The 19,812-nt window shown below is 38.5% G+C and overlaps 1 protein-coding gene across 5 annotated transcripts in view; it reads right to left on the bottom strand.

The window, feature by feature from the left end:
- The window catches only part of TTC39B (tetratricopeptide repeat domain 39B), a 146,719-nt gene that overhangs the window by 7,324 nt on the left and 119,583 nt on the right, over positions 1-19,812 (bottom strand). For all 5 annotated transcript variants that reach the window (XM_044939840.2, XM_006080852.4, XM_025281503.3 and 2 more), the window contains 8 exons: positions 18,609-18,674; positions 16,525-16,633; positions 15,923-15,990; positions 15,773-15,832; positions 13,702-13,863; positions 12,187-12,278; positions 9,115-9,241; positions 5,800-5,908 (listed from right to left, as the gene is read on the bottom strand). In XM_044939840.2, coding sequence (XP_044795775.1) covers positions 5,800-5,908; positions 9,115-9,241; positions 12,187-12,278; positions 13,702-13,863; positions 15,773-15,832; positions 15,923-15,990; positions 16,525-16,633; positions 18,609-18,674 — 793 coding nt within the window. The remainder of the gene's footprint in view (positions 1-5,799; positions 5,909-9,114; positions 9,242-12,186; positions 12,279-13,701; positions 13,864-15,772; positions 15,833-15,922; positions 15,991-16,524; positions 16,634-18,608; positions 18,675-19,812) is intronic.

Here is a 19,812-nt window from a genome sequence, read left to right as displayed (position 1 = left end):
TATTAAAGACCATCTGCCCCCCCCCAAAAAAACAATCTATTTTTGCTTCTAATCAACAAACCAGATTGGGGCTATGTTTAGGATCTGCGGCTGATTGAATCCGCGAATGAGGAATCTGTGGATACAGAGGGCAGAGTATGGAACTTGAGCATCCAAAGACTGTGGTATCCACAGTGAGGCTTGGAATCAATTCCACGTGGAGAATAAGGGGTAACTGTATACAAAGGTCTTACTCAGTGGTGGTATGTATTAGTCTATACTACAAAGGATGGACATTCAAACATTAGAATTTATTCTATTGAACTAAAACCCTCGTCTTTGTAGGAAAACAGAAGCAAGCTAGCCTACTCCTTTGGAGGAAAAAATAGCCTACAAATGTTTTTACTTAAAAAAAAAAGGTTTTTCTTTACCTCCCATTTCTCACATATACACTTTAAAACATATTCATTTTTTCATCTAATTTGCAAATATGTGGCATTTAATCACAAATAATTCCCTTAATGACAGGGACAATGTTTTTTCTACTATTACAATGCTATACCTGGTATGAAAAATGAGTGTTCAAAGGAACAAATTAATGAAAAATGGCCAAATTAGTTCTACAAAAATAATACTAGTAAATTTGTTCAAAAGCCTTAATAGATTTTACTGAACTGTAATTTTCTGAAACCCATTTTTTGAAGTAAATTTATATGGAGTTTTATCTCAGTTAAATTTTAAAATGATGTGGCTTTACATTGAGTTTCCACTCAAATGAAAGTAAATATTTTTCCTTTTGAAATTATTCTATATAAAAAATTGTTTTAAAAAAAATCTTACACCCATTAGCATGCCTACTACCAACAAACAAGCAAACAGATTAAAAAAAAGAAAATAAAATTACTAGCATTGTCAAGGATGTAGAGAAATTGAAACCTGTGTGTATTGTTGGTGGGAATGTACAAAGGTGCAGCCACTAGAGAAAACAGTATGTCAGTTCCTAAAAAAATTAAAAGTAGAAATGTTACATGATCCAGCAAATCCACCTTGAGGCATATATCTAAAAGAACTGAAAGCAGCATCTGAATGAAATATTTGCATATATATGTTCATAGAAGTATTGTTCACAGTCAAAAGTGGAAGCAACCCAAATATACATTGATGGATGAATAGATAAACAAAATTTGGTATAAACATCCAACAGAATATTATGCAGCCTTAAAAATGAAGGAAATTCTGACACATGCTGCAACATGGACATACCTGGAGGATATTAGGATAAGGGAAATAAGGCAGCACAAGAAGAAAAAGACTGCATGATTCCACCTATGGAGAGTCTCTAGAGAGTCAAATCCACAGTAATAAAGAGTAAAACGGTGACTGCCAGCCACTGTGAAGAGCGGGAAATGGGGAGTTACTGTTTAAGGGGTATGAAAAAGTTCTAAAAACTGGCTGCACAACTCAGTGAATATACTTAGCACTACTGGACCATACAGTTTAAAAATGGTTAATATGGCAAATTTTATATTATGTGCATTTTCCTACAATTAAAAATGTAGGAGATAATATAAAAATGTAAAGAGGTTCATTTTATCTATAATAAAGATAAAAAACTTTATATAAAATTTTTATATCTAAATTAAAATTTAGATATAAAATTATAAAATCTATAATAATAGATCTAAAATTTTAAAATCTATATCTATAATATATTAACTCTATATTAATAGTTAATTAATAGATGCTTAATTAACTAACTGGGTTAATTAACAGACGCTTACTCCTTGGAAGAAAAGTTATGACCAACCTAGACAGCATGTTTAAAGCAGAGACATTATGTTGCCAACAAAGGTCTGTCTAGTCAAGGCTATGGTTTTTCTAGTGGTCATGTATGGATGTGAGAGTTGGACTATAAAGAAAGCTGAGGGCCGAACAATTGATGCTTTTGAACTGTGGTGTTGGAGGAGACTCTTGAGAGTCCCTTGAACTGCAAGGAGATCCAACCAGTCCATCATAAAGGAGATCAGTCCTGGGTGGTCATTGGAAGGACTGATGTTGAAGCTGAAACTCCAATATTTTGGCCACCTGATGCGAAGAACTCACTCATTTGAAAAGACCCTGATGCTGGGAAGGATTGAGGGCAGGAGGAGAAGGGGATGACAGAGCATGAGATGGTTGGATGGCATCACCAACTCAATGGACATGAGTTTGGGTAAACTTCGGAAGTTGGTGATGGACAGGGAGGCCTGGCATGCTGCAGTCCATGGGGTCGCAAAGAGTCGGACACGACTGAGCGACTGAACTGAACTATTGATGGGAATCTAAAGTTAGGATAATTTCAGATATGGAAAGCAGCCTAAATGCCCAACAATACTGAAAGAGTTGGTTAAATTATGATATATTATCTCCATGGAATGCCAGGAAGCTCTTGAAATTATTACAAGGGTTACCTAGAAAGAATTAAAACATTTATGATAAACTACCATATGATCCAGTAACCCCAGCTCTGCATATTTATCTGAAAAAAGTACTATCTCAAAAAGATATATGCATGCTTATGTTCATTGCATTATTTACAACAGACAAGCATGGAAAAGATGTAGGAATCCATCAATGGATGAATGGATAAAGGAAATGTTAAATATGTGTCTGTGTGTGTGTAAAATGGAACATAGCCATGAAGAACATTCACTTCTATGTGAAACGTAAAGAAATAAAAGCTCATAGATATAGGGAATAGACAGGTTGTCAGGGGCAAGAGCTTGAGGAGTAGGAGGAATATGTGAAGAGGTCAAAATGTACAAACTCCCAGGTATAAGGCAAAGGAGAAAAGGAAAGATACACCCATCTGAATGCAGTGTTCCAAAGAATAGCAAGGAGAGCTAAGAAAGGCTTCTTCAGTGATCAATGTAACAATAGAATGGGAAAGACTAAAGATCTCTTCAAGAAAATTAGAGATACCAAGGGAACATTTCATGCAAAGATGGGCATAATAAAGGACAGAATGGTATGGACCTAACAGAAGCTGAAGATATTAAGAAGAGCTGGCAAGAATATATAGAAGAACTGTACAAAAAATCTTCATGACCTAGATAACCATGATGGTGTGGTCACTCAGCTAGAGCCAGACATCCTGAAATGTGAAGTCAAGTGGCCTTAGGAAGCATCACTACAAACAAAGCTAGTGGAGGTGATGGAATCCCAGTTGAGCTATTTCAAATCCTAAAAGATGAGGCTGTGAAAGTGCTGCACTGAATATGCCAGCAAATTTGGAAAACTCAGCAATGGCCACAGGACTGGAAAAGGTCAGTTTTCATACCAATCCCAAAGAAAGGTAATGCCAAAGAATGTTCAAATTACTGCACAGCTGCATTCATCTCACACGCTAGCAAAGTAATGCTTAAAATCTTCCAAGCCAGGCTTCAATCGTACACGAACCATGAACTTCCAGATACTAAAGCTGGATTTAGAAAAGGCAAAGGAACCAGAGATCAAATGCCAACATCTGTTGGATCATGAAAAAAGGAAGAGACTTCCAGAAAAACATCTATTTCTGCTTTATTGACTATGCCAAAGCCTTTGACTGTGTGGATCACAATAATCTGTGGAAAATTCTTAAAGAAATGGGAATATCAGACCACCTTACCTGCCTCTTGAGAAATCTGTATGCAGGTCAAGGAGCAAGGGAGAAGGCAATGGGAACCCACTCCAGTACTCTTGCCTGGAAAATCCCATGGATGGAGGAGCCTTGTAGGCTGCAGTCCATAGAGTCATGAAGAGTCGGACACAACTGAGCAACTTCACTTTCACTTTTCACTTTCATGCACTGGAGAAGGAAATGGCAACCCACTCCAGTGTTCTTGCCTGGAGAATCCCAAGGACGGCGGAGCCTGGTGGGCTGCCATCTATGGGGTCACATAGAGTTGGACACGACTGAAGCGACTTAGCAGCAGCAGATAGAACTGGAGACGGGACAACAGACTGGTTCCAAATCGGGAAAGGAGTACATCAAGGCTGTATATTGTCACCCTGCTTATTTAACTTATATGCAGAGTATATGATACAAAATGCTGGGCTGGATGAAGCACAAGCTGCAATCAAGATTGCCGGGAGAAATATCAATAACCTGATATGCAGATGACACCACCCTTATGGCAGAAAGCGAAGAAGAACTAAAGAGCCTCTTGATGAAAGTGAAAGAGAAGAATGAAAAGGTGGGCTTAAAACTAAACATTCAAAAAACTATGATAATGGCATCCAGTCCCATCACTTCATGGCAAATAGATGGGGAAACAATGGAAACAGTGAAAGACTTTATTTCTTGGGCTCCAAAATCAGCTGCAGATAGTGACTGCAGCCATGAAATTAAAAGACACTTGCTCCTTGGAAGAAGAGCTATCACCAACCTAGACAGCATATTTAAAAGGAGAGACATTACTCTGCCAATAAAGGTCCATCTAATCAATGCTATGGTTTTTCCAGTAGTCATGTATGGATGTGAGAGCTGGACTGTAAAGAAACCCGAGCACTGAAGAATTGATGCTTTTGAACTGTGGTGTTGGAGAAGGCTCTTGAGAGTCCCTTGGACTGCAAGGAGATCAAACCAGTCAATCCTAAAAGAAATCAGTCCTAAATATTCATTGGAAGGACTGTTGCCAAAGCCGAAACTCCAGTACTTTGACCACCTGATGCAAAGAACTGACTAACTGGAAAAGACCCTGATGCTGGGAAAGATCGAAGGCAGGAGGGGAAGGGGACAACAGAGGATGAGATGGTTGGATGGCATCACCAACTCGATGGACATGAGTTTGAGGAAACTCTGGGAGTTGGTGATGGACAGGGAAGCCTGGGCATGCTGCAGTCCATGGAGTCACAAACAGTTGGACACAACTGAGAGACTGAACTGGACTGAAGCCAGGTATAAAACAACTAAGTCATGGAGATGTCAAGTACAGATGGTGACTACAGCTAATACTATATTGCATATTTGAAAGTTGCTAAGAGAGTAGATTTTAAAAGTTCTCAACAAAAGAAAAAAATTTTTGTAATGATGTATGGTGACAGACATTTACTAGACTTACTATGGTGATTTTGCAACGTGTACAAATATCAAATCATTACACTGTACATCCGAAACTAATATAGTGTTATATGTCAGTTTTATCTCAATGAGAGTAAAGGTTATAATAAATAAAAAAGTATAGGCTAGAGTATGTCCAGATACACTATGATCGTAACTATAAAAATAAATCTAAGAGAGCATAAACAGAAACTAAATTAATTGTGCATAGTAGGAAAAACATGGGTGACTTTTTTCACCTACATTTTTCAAATGTAATGTTTAATTTTTTAAAGGTACTTGTAAAGAGAAATCTCATTAAACATTTCAGCCCCATGCTGTGGCCAAAGTAAAAAATGATCTAAATGAGGTGCTCATCCCTGGAGTCACAGACAATGATTTAATCCTCCATGTGTCACACACCCCCAGTTCTCCACCCCTTGGCAGCCACTAATCTGCTTTCCGTCTTTATGGACTGATTTATCCTCAATATTTTATATAAACGGAATCACACATTCTGTTGTCTTTTGCCTCTGGCTTCTTTCACGGAGCCTCACGTCCCCAAGGCTCATCCGTGCCCAAGGCTCACCCGTGTTGTATCAGGTATCTCCCCTCCATCTTGACTGCAATCAGCCAGACACCTGCGGCTCAAGCTCTTTTGTCCTCATCACGCACACAGATCAACATGAGCAGATGTGCATGGGGAAAGGACGGGAGGGGGCAGCCGTAAAGATTTCCAGGCTCTCGCTTTTCATACTTACTCTCACTTTGTAGAGCTGCCTCGGCCTTTTCAACAGTTATCAACAGATTTTCAGAAAGGTCTTTTCTCTTGCTCACTAGTGGAAAACCATTCCAAACATACATCATTTCCTAATGAGGAAAAATGAGAAACCATTCACAATTAAGTGAGATCATTCGGTGTTCTTTACAACAACAAAGCCACGTGTGAGTGTTTTGCCTTAGTTGCTAGTGATCTCAAGACATTTAGAGATCATTTTTCTTAGCTTTCCTCATTTGGAGTTTAGTGATTTAATCTCCACATTTTCACTTTATTTAATGCTTTTAATGCTTTTTGGCTTTTATACTACAAAATAGTTCAGTATATATAGTATATTGTGTCCTCACTGAAAAATTAATTTGCTCATTTATTTAACAAGTATTCACTGAGCACCTACTGGTATCCAATCCTTTTGGAAGATAATAGATTACAGATAGAAATAAATATAATATTTTTAAATGATATTATGAACAATTCAAACATAAATTTTTGTTGTTGCTCTTAAGTAAAGGGAAACATTTTTTCTATATCTGCCAATTGTTTACATAAAATGTTTCCAAGGACATCACTGCAAATGAACACAGGAAATATTTTACCTGGCTCAGGTTCTTGTATACCATTAAAAACATGTGACAGTCCAGTAATGCAATCCAATATGCAGAAAATACATTCATTTAAAGGCCATATGGCAGAATGACAGCCCCTAAAAATGTAAACTAATGATTTCTCATTGCAAATTACATTTAATAGGCTAACAGATGAGAATTTTTCTTTTTTTTTTCTGGACCAAAAGCAAATGTGCTCTTGCTTGAAAATATTTTTCTAATCTTCCTGGTAGTTCAGTTCGTATTTTGAAAGGTATGAAGTAAGCAGGATAATTAGAATCTCCTTGGAAATAAATAAATAGTAAAATATGTTAAGATTGTTTGAACAGTCTCTTACAGGGAAGCAGTAGAAATGAGGAAAATACACTGGAGTTGAGTGACAGCAAAGTCATCTTCACCTTTTGGGACTGAAAACTAAGATCACAGCACTCTTTTGTTTTACATCTAAATTTTCTTATTGCTAATCATGTAAGAGTTCAATAACTTTTGGAATATTTATTTAAACTGATGATGATTTTTTAAAATTTTGTTTTTATTGATACAACATTTTATCAGAAAAAGAAAAGTTTGTATGTGAACTGATCATTTTATGAAATACAAGATTTTGGTAAAATTCCTAGTTACCACAAATTCAAGCCAATTCTACACACTTAGCCCTGGAGAAAGAAGTGCTCTGAGTTAATCTTCCTTAAGGCCCTTAGCAATCAGAGCAACATATACATCATAGGTATACACAAGCATCTAAGTTTTGAGAAAGGACTATGGCGCTCTAGAAAAATCCCAGGGAAGTTCTGTGACATGGAAAGAAAAAAATCTCCCAGCATTAATCACTTGATAAGAATGAGGCAGGAATGGAGCTGAAAGGTGTCATGGGTAAAACAGTAGCAGGCTCCCATATTAGCTGGAAAAGGAGGATGTTTGGTCATTTTTGTGATTTGCATTGTGTTCTTCTTTTTACCTGTGCTCAGATATGATTTACAGAGTGGCCATATTTTTATCTCATTGCATCACAGGCACAGACCAGGCACAACCTGGTCTCAGGGTGGTGGTCTCTGAGATTGTTTTTCTTAAGTAGGAAATACCTGGGCTGAGGTACTCGGTGCAGGCTAGCCCCCAACGACACCTGTGAGGAGCTGCAGTTTTCTTTCTCACAGAATATTTAAAGAGCTCCTATAAGTCAATGCGGTTTCCCTGGTGGCTCAGCTGGTAAAGAATCCGCCTGCAATGCAGGAGACCTGGGTTCGATCCCTGGGCTGGGAAGATCCCTTGGAGAAGGAAACAGCTACCCACTCCAGTATTCTGGCCTGGAGAATTCCATAGGCTGTATAGTCCATGGGGTCACAAAGAGTCAGACACGGCTGAGTGACTTTCACTCACTTTGTAACTTATAAGTCAATGATAAAATAATAAATAACCTAATAAAAAAATTAGGGAAGTAAGCCCATGAACAATTCATGAAATAAGAAGTAAAAATGAACAAGCACATGAAAAGCTCAATCACACATTAAAAAAATAAAACACTGTTGGTAGGAATTTAAATCAGTACAGCCCTTCTGGAGAGCAATCTGGCAATGTCCAAGTATTAAATGCATATGCCCTTCAACTTGGAATTCTACTTCTAAACATCTCTCCCAGAGAATTATATGCCCATGTACAAAGAGAGCTATAGAAGAATATTCACTGTAGCCTGTTTGTGGTAATAAAAACTGGAAAGTAAGCAACTGTTAAAGGGGAATAATTGAATATACTCTGGAATCAAAAGAAAAAAATCAAGAACCTCCAAAAAAGGACAGCAGATGTCAGCTTGCACTAAACAGTTTCCCTGTGTTACTTGACTACTCACATAAACTAGACCCCAAAAGTTACTGTAATTTGATATATTCAGTACTTTTTAAAGAAATCTGCATTAAGACCATTTAACTTGAAATTATGCTTTACATGAAGCCTAACCTAAATGGCACACTGATCAAAAATGGGAGCTCCAGCATTAGGCTACAACAGAAGCCACCAGCCACATATGGCTCTGGAGCAATGTGGCTGGTTCAAACTGAGGCACGCTCTAAGCATAAAACACGCACCAGACTTCAGCGGATGAGTACAGTATAAAAGACTGTGAAATCTCATTAATAGATTTTAGAGATTACACGCTCAAATGACAAAATTTTGCACGCATGCATGTGTACTCTGTCGTTCAGTGGTTTCTGACTCTTGGCGACCCCATGGACTGTAGCCTGCCAGGCTCCTCTGTCCATGGAAGTTTCCAGGCAAGAATACTGGAATGGGTTGCCATTTCCTACTCCAAAAATTTTGCATAAACTGGGTTAAACCAATATTTTGAAAATGATTATCATGTGTCGTTCTACTTTTTAATTTTTTTACCTTTTGATTTTGAAGGTAGCAGCTAGAAAAGGTAGTTACATATGTGGCTTGCGTTATAATTCATCTCAATTTCAAATATGCCAACTCACCTCTCTCTGTCTGAATTTCCTTATTTGTCAAATGAGGCTACAAAGAAAAATTCCTCTCATAGAGTTACTGTAAGACTTAAATGATATATTTTATAAATAGCCTTTATCAAACACAATGACTTTTAACCGAGCAAACTTCACAACAAAAGTTAGATGTTCTCCCTGCCCCTGAAACTAGATAATGTATTTCTAGGATGCAAAGAGTAAGTAAATAAAGGCAGATACCAGGGCAGGCAAAACGAGTTTCACGGGTGCTGGCAACGAGGGAGAGTAACGTCGAGCCTTCCTCACAGCAAACTTCTCAGTAGGGATCGATTTCCCAGCAATTCTCTGCTTCAAGCCATCCACCTGTCTGTGAAGAGCCCCAGTTCCAGTGAAAGGTCATTAGAACACATGCAATATTTATACCTGTCCCTGTTATGATGCGCTCCCCAGAGCAGTGGATCAGCGCCACCAGGAACCCTGTTCAAAATCAAATTTAGGCTCCACCCCAGACCTAATAGTGGTTTCCCTGATGGCTCAGATGGTGAAGAATCTACCTGCAATGTGGGAGACCTAGGTTTGATCCCCGGGTCAGGAAGATCTCCTGGAGAAGGGAATTGCTACCCAACCAGTATTCTTGACTGGAGAATTCTGCGGACAAGAGGAATCTGGTGAGCTACAGTCCATGGCTTCTCTGATAAAAGTGGCTCAAAAAGAGTCATCAACTCATGCATAATTTGAGAAAATGTTTCCCAAGCGTAGGTGATTTTGAAAATAATCAGCTAAGAACATATAGCATGCTTACAATCTTCCTCTCAAAATTCTAAGAAATTCCAATTATAAAATTCACAAGCATAGAAAAATGAGAATAGAGGCTACATATTTGTAGGGCACTTTCTCATACTCAATCTTGTAAACGCACCAAACGGGTCGCCAAGAAGGAATTTAGGGAAATACCTAGTTACACCACTGAAAGAAAGAGGAAGATGCAATGAGAGAAAAAGCATTCCATATGAAGCCAAGCTTGTGTCATGTTATTTCTCAGCACAATCTTGAGATATGGGGTTTTTTAATTGAAGTATAATTGACATATAACATTACTTTTAGGTGTACAAACGGCTATGGTTTTAAATCAGAATGCCCATCATGAATGTTAATTATATCAGTGGAAAAGGCAGTGGACATTCGAGGTGGGGGTTGAGGGAGAGGGTCAGAGGCGTGCAGAGGACATGAAACCTCCTGAGTCAAGGATCACAGAGTCTGTAATGAAGAGAACATTCATTTGGGGGGATTCTCCTCTCAGTATCTCAACAAGTTAGATGCTATCACACATATAGCAGACTTTAAGCTTTTGCCTGAAAATAAGATTAGTTACATGTTTCACAGAAATTATTTTGATGCAGAGAAAATTTATTTTGGAGTGGAGGAAACTGAGATGTAAAAGATCCCAATATATCTGAACATTCCATTCCATTTGTTGTCGTGTGTGTGAAACAAGGAAATGCATTTTACCAGTAGCAGGTGGCAGCCCATGGCTCCCACTAATGTAGATTCTACAGTTAGTATATACATGGTCCAGTTTCTAAAAAGCAGGACAAAGTTGTCCTGGTCATACCTTCAAATCTGTCCTGACAAGTCTGAGGGTGCAGACAAGCCATTACTTCTCATAACGTGGCCACAGAATATAGAATTCCATTAAAAGTGTTTGTCATCAATTGTGTTTAAAGAATGCAGTGGGGCGTCTCTGTTCCCCTACCTGCCTCATCTCCAAAGGTCATGTCCTCCTTTCTACCACAGCCACCCACTCCTACAGTTGTATCTTAGGTCATTTCATCATCTGTAACTTTTCTACATCAGAGCACAAACTCAAGCACACCAACCATCCTCCTCACTATAATGTTGGCTGTTCTAATGAGACTTTCGGTCCTCTTGTCTTTCAACTTTCTCCCACCTCAGCAGTCTCCTTTCTCCCCGTCCCTCCACACTCCTGCTTAGCCTGCCCTGCACGCAAGCGTTACTGCTGCAGGCTCTAGCTTATTTCCTAGACTCCCTTGCCTGCCTAGTCGTTGCACTCATCTTCCTGCAATGAAAACAGGTTGGTGTCACGGTACATTCAACACCAGCCTCCAATGAGCTCTCGCACTGCCTGCCATTCCCCGTCCTGTGCTTCTCTCTGTCCCACTCTCTGCAACAATGATTTCAAACATTCTCCATCCTCCCCAGACTCCAGCCCACTCCTTTCTCCTTCGCTCTCAACAGACAGCCCTGCCTCCACACACGAGCTGGCATGCCTCTGAGCCTGCTCTGGACTTCTTCCTGCGTGATACAATAGAGGACCTGATCCTCCCTCTAAATAAAGCCGGTCCTGCCATCAGTGCTTTGGAGTCTATCTCCTCCTGATTTTTCAACAGCCTTACAAAGGTCAGTTATCCCATTTCTCACATGTACAACTGTCTTTCTGAACTGGGTCCTTCCCAGTGGTTTTTGAGAATGCTCAGATCTCTCCCATTAATATATTCTTTGATATTACATCTCCCTCCAACTTTCTCTATCGCTTAATGTATTTATGCTTAACTCTGTTCATTTCTTTGTATCTCATTCACTCTTTAGCCAACCCCAGTCTGGTTTCCACCTCCATTCTATTACCTTATCATTTCCTGCATGGGATACTAATGATCTCTGTGTCACTAAGACATCTTGTCTTATTTTTTAAGTCTACAGCACATAGTATTCCCAGGCAGCCTCCCATCCAAGTACAAACCAGCTCCGACTCTGCTTAGCTTCCGGGATTAGACAAGATCAGACATGTTCAGGGTGGTATGGCCATAGACTTCGTCTTTTTTTTTTTTTTAATTCTGTATTCTGTGAGACATATTTTGAGTAATCCCTGGATATTCATTTTATTTTGGCCTATCTACTAAATATAGCATTATGTCCTGCCAACATCAGCTATGCTTTAGTTCCTTTAATGTGCAGTGCTCCTTCCAACAACAGGGTCCTCGCGTATCCTGTTCCTTTGGTCTGAAACTGTATCAACACAACTCTCCACCTGCCTCTGCAGCTCCTTCAGACCTCATCTCAACTATTATTCCCCCTATGCTCTTATCTATACCTCTCCTCTCAATGGGGAACAGAGGGACAGGGCAGTGTTGGTGATACAAGTATTATGGGTTTTTGCCTTGCTACTAGCAGTTCCAATCATTGGGAGAGGAAAGAACATAGGTTTACTAGGGTGTTTTGAATGTTTCGACATACCTAAGTGAAGGTGGTAAATGGGAGCTGGGTATATAGGTCTGGAACTCATCATGAGCTTACCTGAATAAAGTTACCACATCCTCTTTCGTTGCTACCACATCCTCTTCTGGAAGCATACTCAAAATTGCAGCTTTTAAGAACACATATGTTGCCTTGAGAAAAAGAAAAGCAGTAGTTAGAGAGTACCCTAGGTACATGATATTTCCATCTTGTAAATCAATAATGACCCACAGGACTTCCCTGGTGGTCCAGTGGTTAAGAATTCACCTGCCATGGGTTTGATCCCTGGTCCGGGAAGATCCCATATGCCATGGGGCAACTAAGGCTGAGCCCCACAACTACTGAGCCCAACAGCCACAACTACTGAAGCCCCCATGGCCTAGCGCCCATGCCCTGCAACAAGAGGAGTCACTGCAACGAGAAGCCCACACACTGCAACTAGATTAGCCCCGCTCACAATTAGAGAAAGCCCGCATGCAGCATTGAAGACCAGTGCAGCCAAGAACAAATAAATAAATAACAATTTTTAAAAAAGAATGAACTTCAAATCTTCCAGATATAGTATCGGAGGTATCAAAGACAAAAAAGGGAAATGAAGCCTCTTGCTACCTATTCCAAATAAGATCAACACTTTCCACCAAATTTTAGCCATTCTCCTATTATACAACTTTAATGTTCATGGATGAGGAAGTGGACAAAATGAAAAAGAGATCAATATCTCATTCCTCCCAGTTTCTCACAAATGGATCAGAAGGTTTTTAGAACTTTTTAAAATTGAAGTTTAATTGATTTACAATACTATATGAGTTTCAAGTGTACAATATAGCAATTCAATATTTTTATAGATTATACTCCATTTAAAGTTGTTATAAAATATTGGCTATATTCCTTGTTTTTGCAACCTTGTTATCTTATTTATATCTATTATGGTGTACCTCAATCTCCTTTGCCTATCTTGCCACACCTGTTAGAATGGCTATCATCAGAAAGACAACAAATAATAAATGTTGGCAAGGATGTAGAAAAAAGGGAACCTGGTATATTGTTGGTGGCAATGTAAATTGGTACAGCCATTATGGAAAACAGTATGAAGATTCTTCAGGAAATTAAAATAGAACTACCACATGATCCAGCAATTCCACAAAAAGATCAATGCTCATAGCAACGTTATTTATAAAAGCTAAGATACAAAAGCAACCTAAGTATCTACCAACAGATGAATGGATAAAGAATTAATTTTTATTATTATGAAAAGCTTTATTATCAGGACATCAGAAAGTCTATGAAAAATTATCAAAACTTGATATTTAATCATTTTTATATATAACTGAAATTCATCTTCAGAAATAAAGCCTTTTTGTTGACAAGGGCTGCTTAGATGGCTTTTAAAGCATATAGTGCTGAGGACAGTAGTTATAAACAGCAGGTACTGAATGCGTACTTCCTCCGTTGATGGATCTCTACGTTGAGAAAACAGTGTTGATCTCATACTGTTGAACACACAATCCTAAATGAAAATCATTCTATACACTTATTAGCAAACAGATGACACTTAATGAAAGTACTGTACTTTACCTTGGACCATCTACTCTCTTTGCAAAGCAGATCTGAATAGTAATATGCCTCCCTCCAGTTTTGTTGGAATACAAAAATCCACATCAGCTCCCAGTAACAGAGATGGTGAAACTGTTTCCATTCTTCTTGAACTGAAATGCATTTTCGAAATATCTCTTGTGCCTATAAGTCAATTGCATAAAGCTGATCATCCAGATATTAGACAAGGAGATAATAACCTAATGGAAAAATACATAAAACACTTTGTACAAAAAGAACAAAATCATGACTCATTAAACCACTCAATATGACACGCTCCTTTCCTTACATGCCAACAATGCAGTTAAATTCTGTCTCCTTATTTAACTTTGTGAGAGGGCCATGGAAATTTATAATGTGGGAGTAGCAAAGTTCCTTAAGTAAGATATAAAATACAGAAGTCCTTTAAGAAAAGACTTAAATTTAGAACTTCCAGAGGGTAAGATATACCTTAAACCAAGTTTAAGGCAATGGACAGACTGGGAGAAGATATTGCTATATACATAACTGACAAAGAATTAACACTTATCATACAACAATTTTACTAAAAAAGACAAATCAATGGGAAAATTGTTAAAGACATAAATAGGAAATCAGAGAAAAAGATATATGAGTCACAAATGAAGGCTTTTTTATTGGAAAATATAAATTAAAAGTTAGATTATCATTTTTCAGCCATCATACTGGAAAAATAAAAGATAAATAATGACCAGAGTTGGCAAAGAGCATTGGAAACAAGTATTCTCATATCTTTGGGCTTCCCAGGTGGCTCAGTGGTAAAGAATCTGCCTGACAAGCAGGAGATGCAGGTTCAATCCCTGGGTTGGGAAGATTCCCCTGGAGAAGGAAATGGTAACTCATTCCAGTGCTCGTGTCTGGGAAATCCCACAGACAGAGGAGGCTGGTGGGCTACAGTCACATCTTTGCTGCTGCTGCTGCTGCTGCTGCTAAGTCGCTTCAGTTGTGTCCAACTCTGTGCGACCCCATAGACCGCAGCCCATCAGGCTCCCCCGTCCCTGGGATTCTCCAGGCAAGAACACTGGAGTGGGTTGCCATTGCCTTCTCCAATGCATGAAAGTGAAAAGTCAGAGTGAAGTCGCTCAGTCGTGCCCGACTCTTAGCAACCCCATTGACTGCAGCCTATCAGGCTCCTCCGTCCATGGGATTTTCCAGGCAAGAGTACTGCAGTGGGGTGCCATTGCCTTCTCCGACAGTCACATCTTCATAGGAGTTTAAATGGACTAGCTTTAAGTAAGGAGGGCAATCTGTCTGAATTTATTAAAATGCAAACATCTTTGACCTAGAAATCCTGTCAGACTCTGTCTTATATAAATATACCTTTGCACGGAGATGTACACATAATAATGTTTACAACAGCACTGTGTATAATAGCCAAAAGTCTATCAACAGTAGACCACTTTAATAAGTACAGTTTATCCGTCTCACGGAATGAAACCCAGCCATCAAAAAGAATGAGGAAGGTTTAGATATACTGACCTGGAAAGAAATCCAAGATGTATTGTAAGTAGAGAAAAATCAAATCAAGGAAAAATAAATATGTTTGTCCCCATTGTGTAGAAGAAAATTGTTTGTGAGTATATTTATATGAAAGGCTCTTCACTCTTTTTCTTCAAGGGATTTAGTGAATTAATTCCTTTGATGGGGAGCACACATGTAGTACAATGAAGTTACCTTTATGGAAGGTCTAGATTCCAAAGTCAATATGTAATACCAAGATGGATAGTAGCCACAGTTTTCTGAAAGTCCCTTAAATTGCCCACCTGTATTTTTATATCCAACCCTGAATTGCCTCAAATACTTCATACATAAATGTAGAGTATATTCTACTATACATAGTACATACACATTATATTCTATAATCTACTACACATAGTAGAATGCACCCACAAAATTAAACTTTGGCTTTTTAATTACATATTTCGCCTCTGTTTTTGTCTAGTGCATACAGCTAAATTCGCTGGTGTGGAATGAGTTTGCTACACAACTCCACTAAACAGACAGGCCCCCAAAAAGACCCCCTCAAATAAGTTACCTCTTCCACATTCCCTTTGAGCAGCTCTATCCGGCCATGATAGAACAACACAAGGGAGCCCTGCAGAGGAAGGGAGAGACAGACTGTTCAGTACGCAGCCCTGGCAGAACGATTGTGGCTGAAAACAGACACTTGAAATTTTAAGCATACATTTGGAAACTGCTGGAGGTAGGGTTCGAGGAGACTCTCTGCTTCCACAACATTCACTTCTCCCGTACCTAGAAATTTAACAGGAAAACCCTCAGTCTTCATGAAACACAGTTGACATTTATAACTATTTCTCCAAATTTCATTAAAATATATAACAAAGACCTATTCATGGAAACCATGAAAACTATTCACTTGAAAACAAGTCTCATCTATGACTTGAGTTTAAGAAAGCTTTAGGGCAAATTCATAAGAGCAGATGTGGTTGCCTTCAATTCCTAATTGAAATTTCTGACTTGAATACCAATATGAACTATTTTTAACCAAAAATTTAACTTTCTGCTAAAAAAGAAATGTAATATGCTAAAAATAGATCACCTTAAGCAATTTTTTTTAGCCGAGAACAGATTAAAAAAAAAAATTCAGTGAAAGAAACCCTCCACCCCTTCTGCTAAATGTCACTATGACAAAGTCACTATTTTCCATCTTCCTGAAAAAAACAAGTAAATATAGGCTCCTATCTTTTACTGATTTTCCTAAATTTTTACTTACTCAGATGAAAGATAATCAACTTTCAACGATGTAAAATGTAATGTAGTCCTTACCAAGTATCAGAGAGATGTAAGTATGGAAAGCTAGTATAGTTAAGCAGCATAGTGGAGACCTCATGCTTCTTCCTAAGGCACCTTCCCGTAACTGCAGGATGCCCAACTCCTGTGGGAATTAGATGCATTTTAGAATGAAAAGAGCATCATATTCAGAGACTTTAAAATGCTAGCTCATATATCCCCACCCTCCATGAAGGGTGGGGTTTATTTTTCAAGAGCTTAGAACAGCAGTAATAACTAGATAGCATCACCAACTTAATGGACATGAACTTGAGCAAACTCTGGGAGATGGTGGAGGACAGAGGAGCCTGGTGTGCTTCAGTCCATGGGGTTGCAAAGAGTCAGAATGACTTAGCAACTGAACAACAATGAACAACAACAACTAGAAACAAATTTTACACTTTAAATTGGCATAAGACAATCTCACATATTCTTACATCATATGATCTTAGAGTAAGAAAAAAAGGTAGTGTTCATTTCATAGAAAATGCTGTTATTTCTCTTATATAAATATTAATTTATTTAAGCATGAGGATCTAAGTATAAAATGCTATGGTGGGTATGAATATTTATGGTTCTGTTTCTTCAAGGATCTTTGCATCAAACAGGTCAGACAGTATTTGAACACATTTATTGGACCATGGTGAGGGCCTTAAGAAAGTTAAGTAAGTGATTCTGAAAGTTTGGAATGTTTGAGCCTTGTTGGGAGGGAATAAGGGAAAGCTGTGTGAAATAGGTGACACTGATCTCAAACCTAGTGGATTAAGAGGCTCTTAAGAGACCTGATTTGGGAGGGTGCCCGTTGGGAAGGACATCTAAAACAGACACCAGCAAAAGCACGGAAACAGAAAAGCACAAGGTCTATTTGGAAAACAACCAACTGCCCAGTTTAACAGAAACACTGGGGAAGCAAACAGGACAGGTAGGAAGACTAGAAACTTGGGCTAGAATCAGATGATAGAGCCCTTGAATCCATGCTATACTTTGGATTTTGTTCAAGGGGCAATTTGGAGCCATTAAGGAAATAAAGTGGAAGATGAATGGTCAAGGGGAAGGGTAACCATGAAACACAAGAGTCTTACTGGATGGACCATAAATACATTACAGCTTATGAAGACCATAAGTAGACGATAAATATATTATAGTTTATGAAGAATCTGGACAGTGGGATAAAAGTAGATGGGGAATTTACAGTGTTTTGTACTTGTTTTCAAACAATTCTTGAAACCTGCTCTCTTGACTAAAAGGGCCAATTTCTGCAATAAGGGAACTCTGGTAATAGCATGTTGAACGTTATGATTGATAACTACTATATACTACACAAACAACCACACACAAATACAACACACAAAACTCATGGAATATACACCACCATGTGTAAAATAGACAGCCAGTGGGAATTTGCTGTTTGACTCAGGGAACTCAAAGCAGGGCTCTGTGACAACCTTGGGGTGGGATGGGGTGGGAGGTGGGAGGGAGGTTTCAGAGGGAGGGGACACATGTATACCATGGCTGATTCATAGTATGGTAGAAACCATTCAGTGTATGGTAGAAACCAACACAACATTGTAAAGAAATTATCCTCCAATTAAAAATAGATACATTTTTTTTTTAAAGAAACTGATGGAAAACAAACTTCCGTGTTTAGTTCTATAGTAAAACTTGTAAAAACACAAGAAAACCCAAAATACTGCAACCACGCTTGATCTACACAAACCATAAAATGGTAGACATGGAAATCTAGCCTAATTTCTTGGTTTAGCGGGGGTTGCAAAAATGTTAAGGAAGCAAATTTTAACCTCACATGAGTATTAAAGATCTAGAAAGCATCAACATTAGTCAAACATGAATTTTTAATCCCAGAATTTAGATAACATTGAGATAAAAAATTTTAACTTTCAGTAGAAAAACCATCCCCTAACTCCACCAAAATATGATTGAGACCCAAAGTCAGTTTATTGTTCTGCAAAGAAACTGCCAAGAATTTTCATGCTAATTATGAGGACATGCTATACTTCTTCATACTCAATAAACATTTTTTAATCCTCTTTGTTAAAATTAAGAAAAAATTAATTTTGTACCCTATTTCCAGAAAATCCTATAAATTCTAGCAGTCTGATAATCCGTGCTGGTAAAAGGGACAGCATCTGTAAGAAAAAAAAAAAAAAACACAAGTGTACTATGTGTTAGTATACCTAACTATAGGTAAATGCTAAACTCTAAAAACTTAAAATTTTAATGATTCAGTAATGTGAAAAATTAGAACCAAGTTTAAACTACTAGGTATGTCTCAATCACCACATACTGCACCTCCTATAATCATTCCTCGTGACAATTTCATTTAGTTAGCCTAAAAAATTAAAAACAGAACAAAGATTCTGGCCTTTCCAGGATGCTCTAAAGAATACTTGTTCCTTTGATGTGGAGTGATACAAGTGTTGAGAAGGTAACCCCTGGTGCCCACCTCCAAACAAAATTTACTTTAGCAAGCTTTTCTAGGAAGCAAAAGTTATTATACTCTTCATGACATGCAGGCAAAACCCAGAAGCGGGCAACTCGAGCACTACAGCCGCTCCCTGGGACATCTGAGGAGGGTGAAGGCAAGTTCTCTCAGGGCACAACTTCAAGCAGAGACCTGGTTGTTCACTTTGCTTGGAGAAGAAATGCCCATACATGCAATTATATACCGATTCCATAAGCCAGTGGTTTGACTGGATGGTCAGGGATTTAGAAAGAACATGATGGAAGGCAATTCCCTGGTGGTCCAGTGGTTAGGACTCCACGCGTTCACTGCCAAGGGTCCAGGTTCAATCCCTGGTCAGGGAATTAAGATCCCACAAGCTGTGTGGTGCAGCCAAAATAAAGAGACAGAGAGAGAGAGAACAAAGAACATGATGGGAAAATTGATGCCAAGGAGCTCTGGGTAAGAAGTATATGGATATATCTCTTTGAATGGGGAAAAAAAAAAGAACATTATTTGTGTCCCATATGAATGTTCACCAGAGGCTGCCCTCAGCAGAGGAAGATTTTAATAATCAGATGAGTAGGGTGATCCATTCTGTGGACAGCTGACAGCTATCTCTTCAGCCACCTCTGTCATCAACCAATGGGCTCATAAGGTGACCCTGGTTGTATATACCAATTCCAGTCAAACCTTAATAAAACATCAAAATCTCTAAATAATATTGCACTTGGACAGATATTCATTCAAACTCTTCATCTACCCCAGAGCATTATTACTGCCCTTCAAGCTCTATTATTCCCTAACCTAGTTTCAATTCCAAA

Source organism: Bubalus bubalis, chromosome 3 (genome assembly GCF_019923935.1).
Source record: "Bubalus bubalis isolate 160015118507 breed Murrah chromosome 3, NDDB_SH_1, whole genome shotgun sequence".
Taxonomy (NCBI): Eukaryota; Metazoa; Chordata; class Mammalia; order Artiodactyla; family Bovidae; genus Bubalus; species Bubalus bubalis.
The sequence above is the reverse complement of the archived record's forward strand: the minus strand, read 5'-3'. Positions and strand labels throughout refer to the sequence as shown.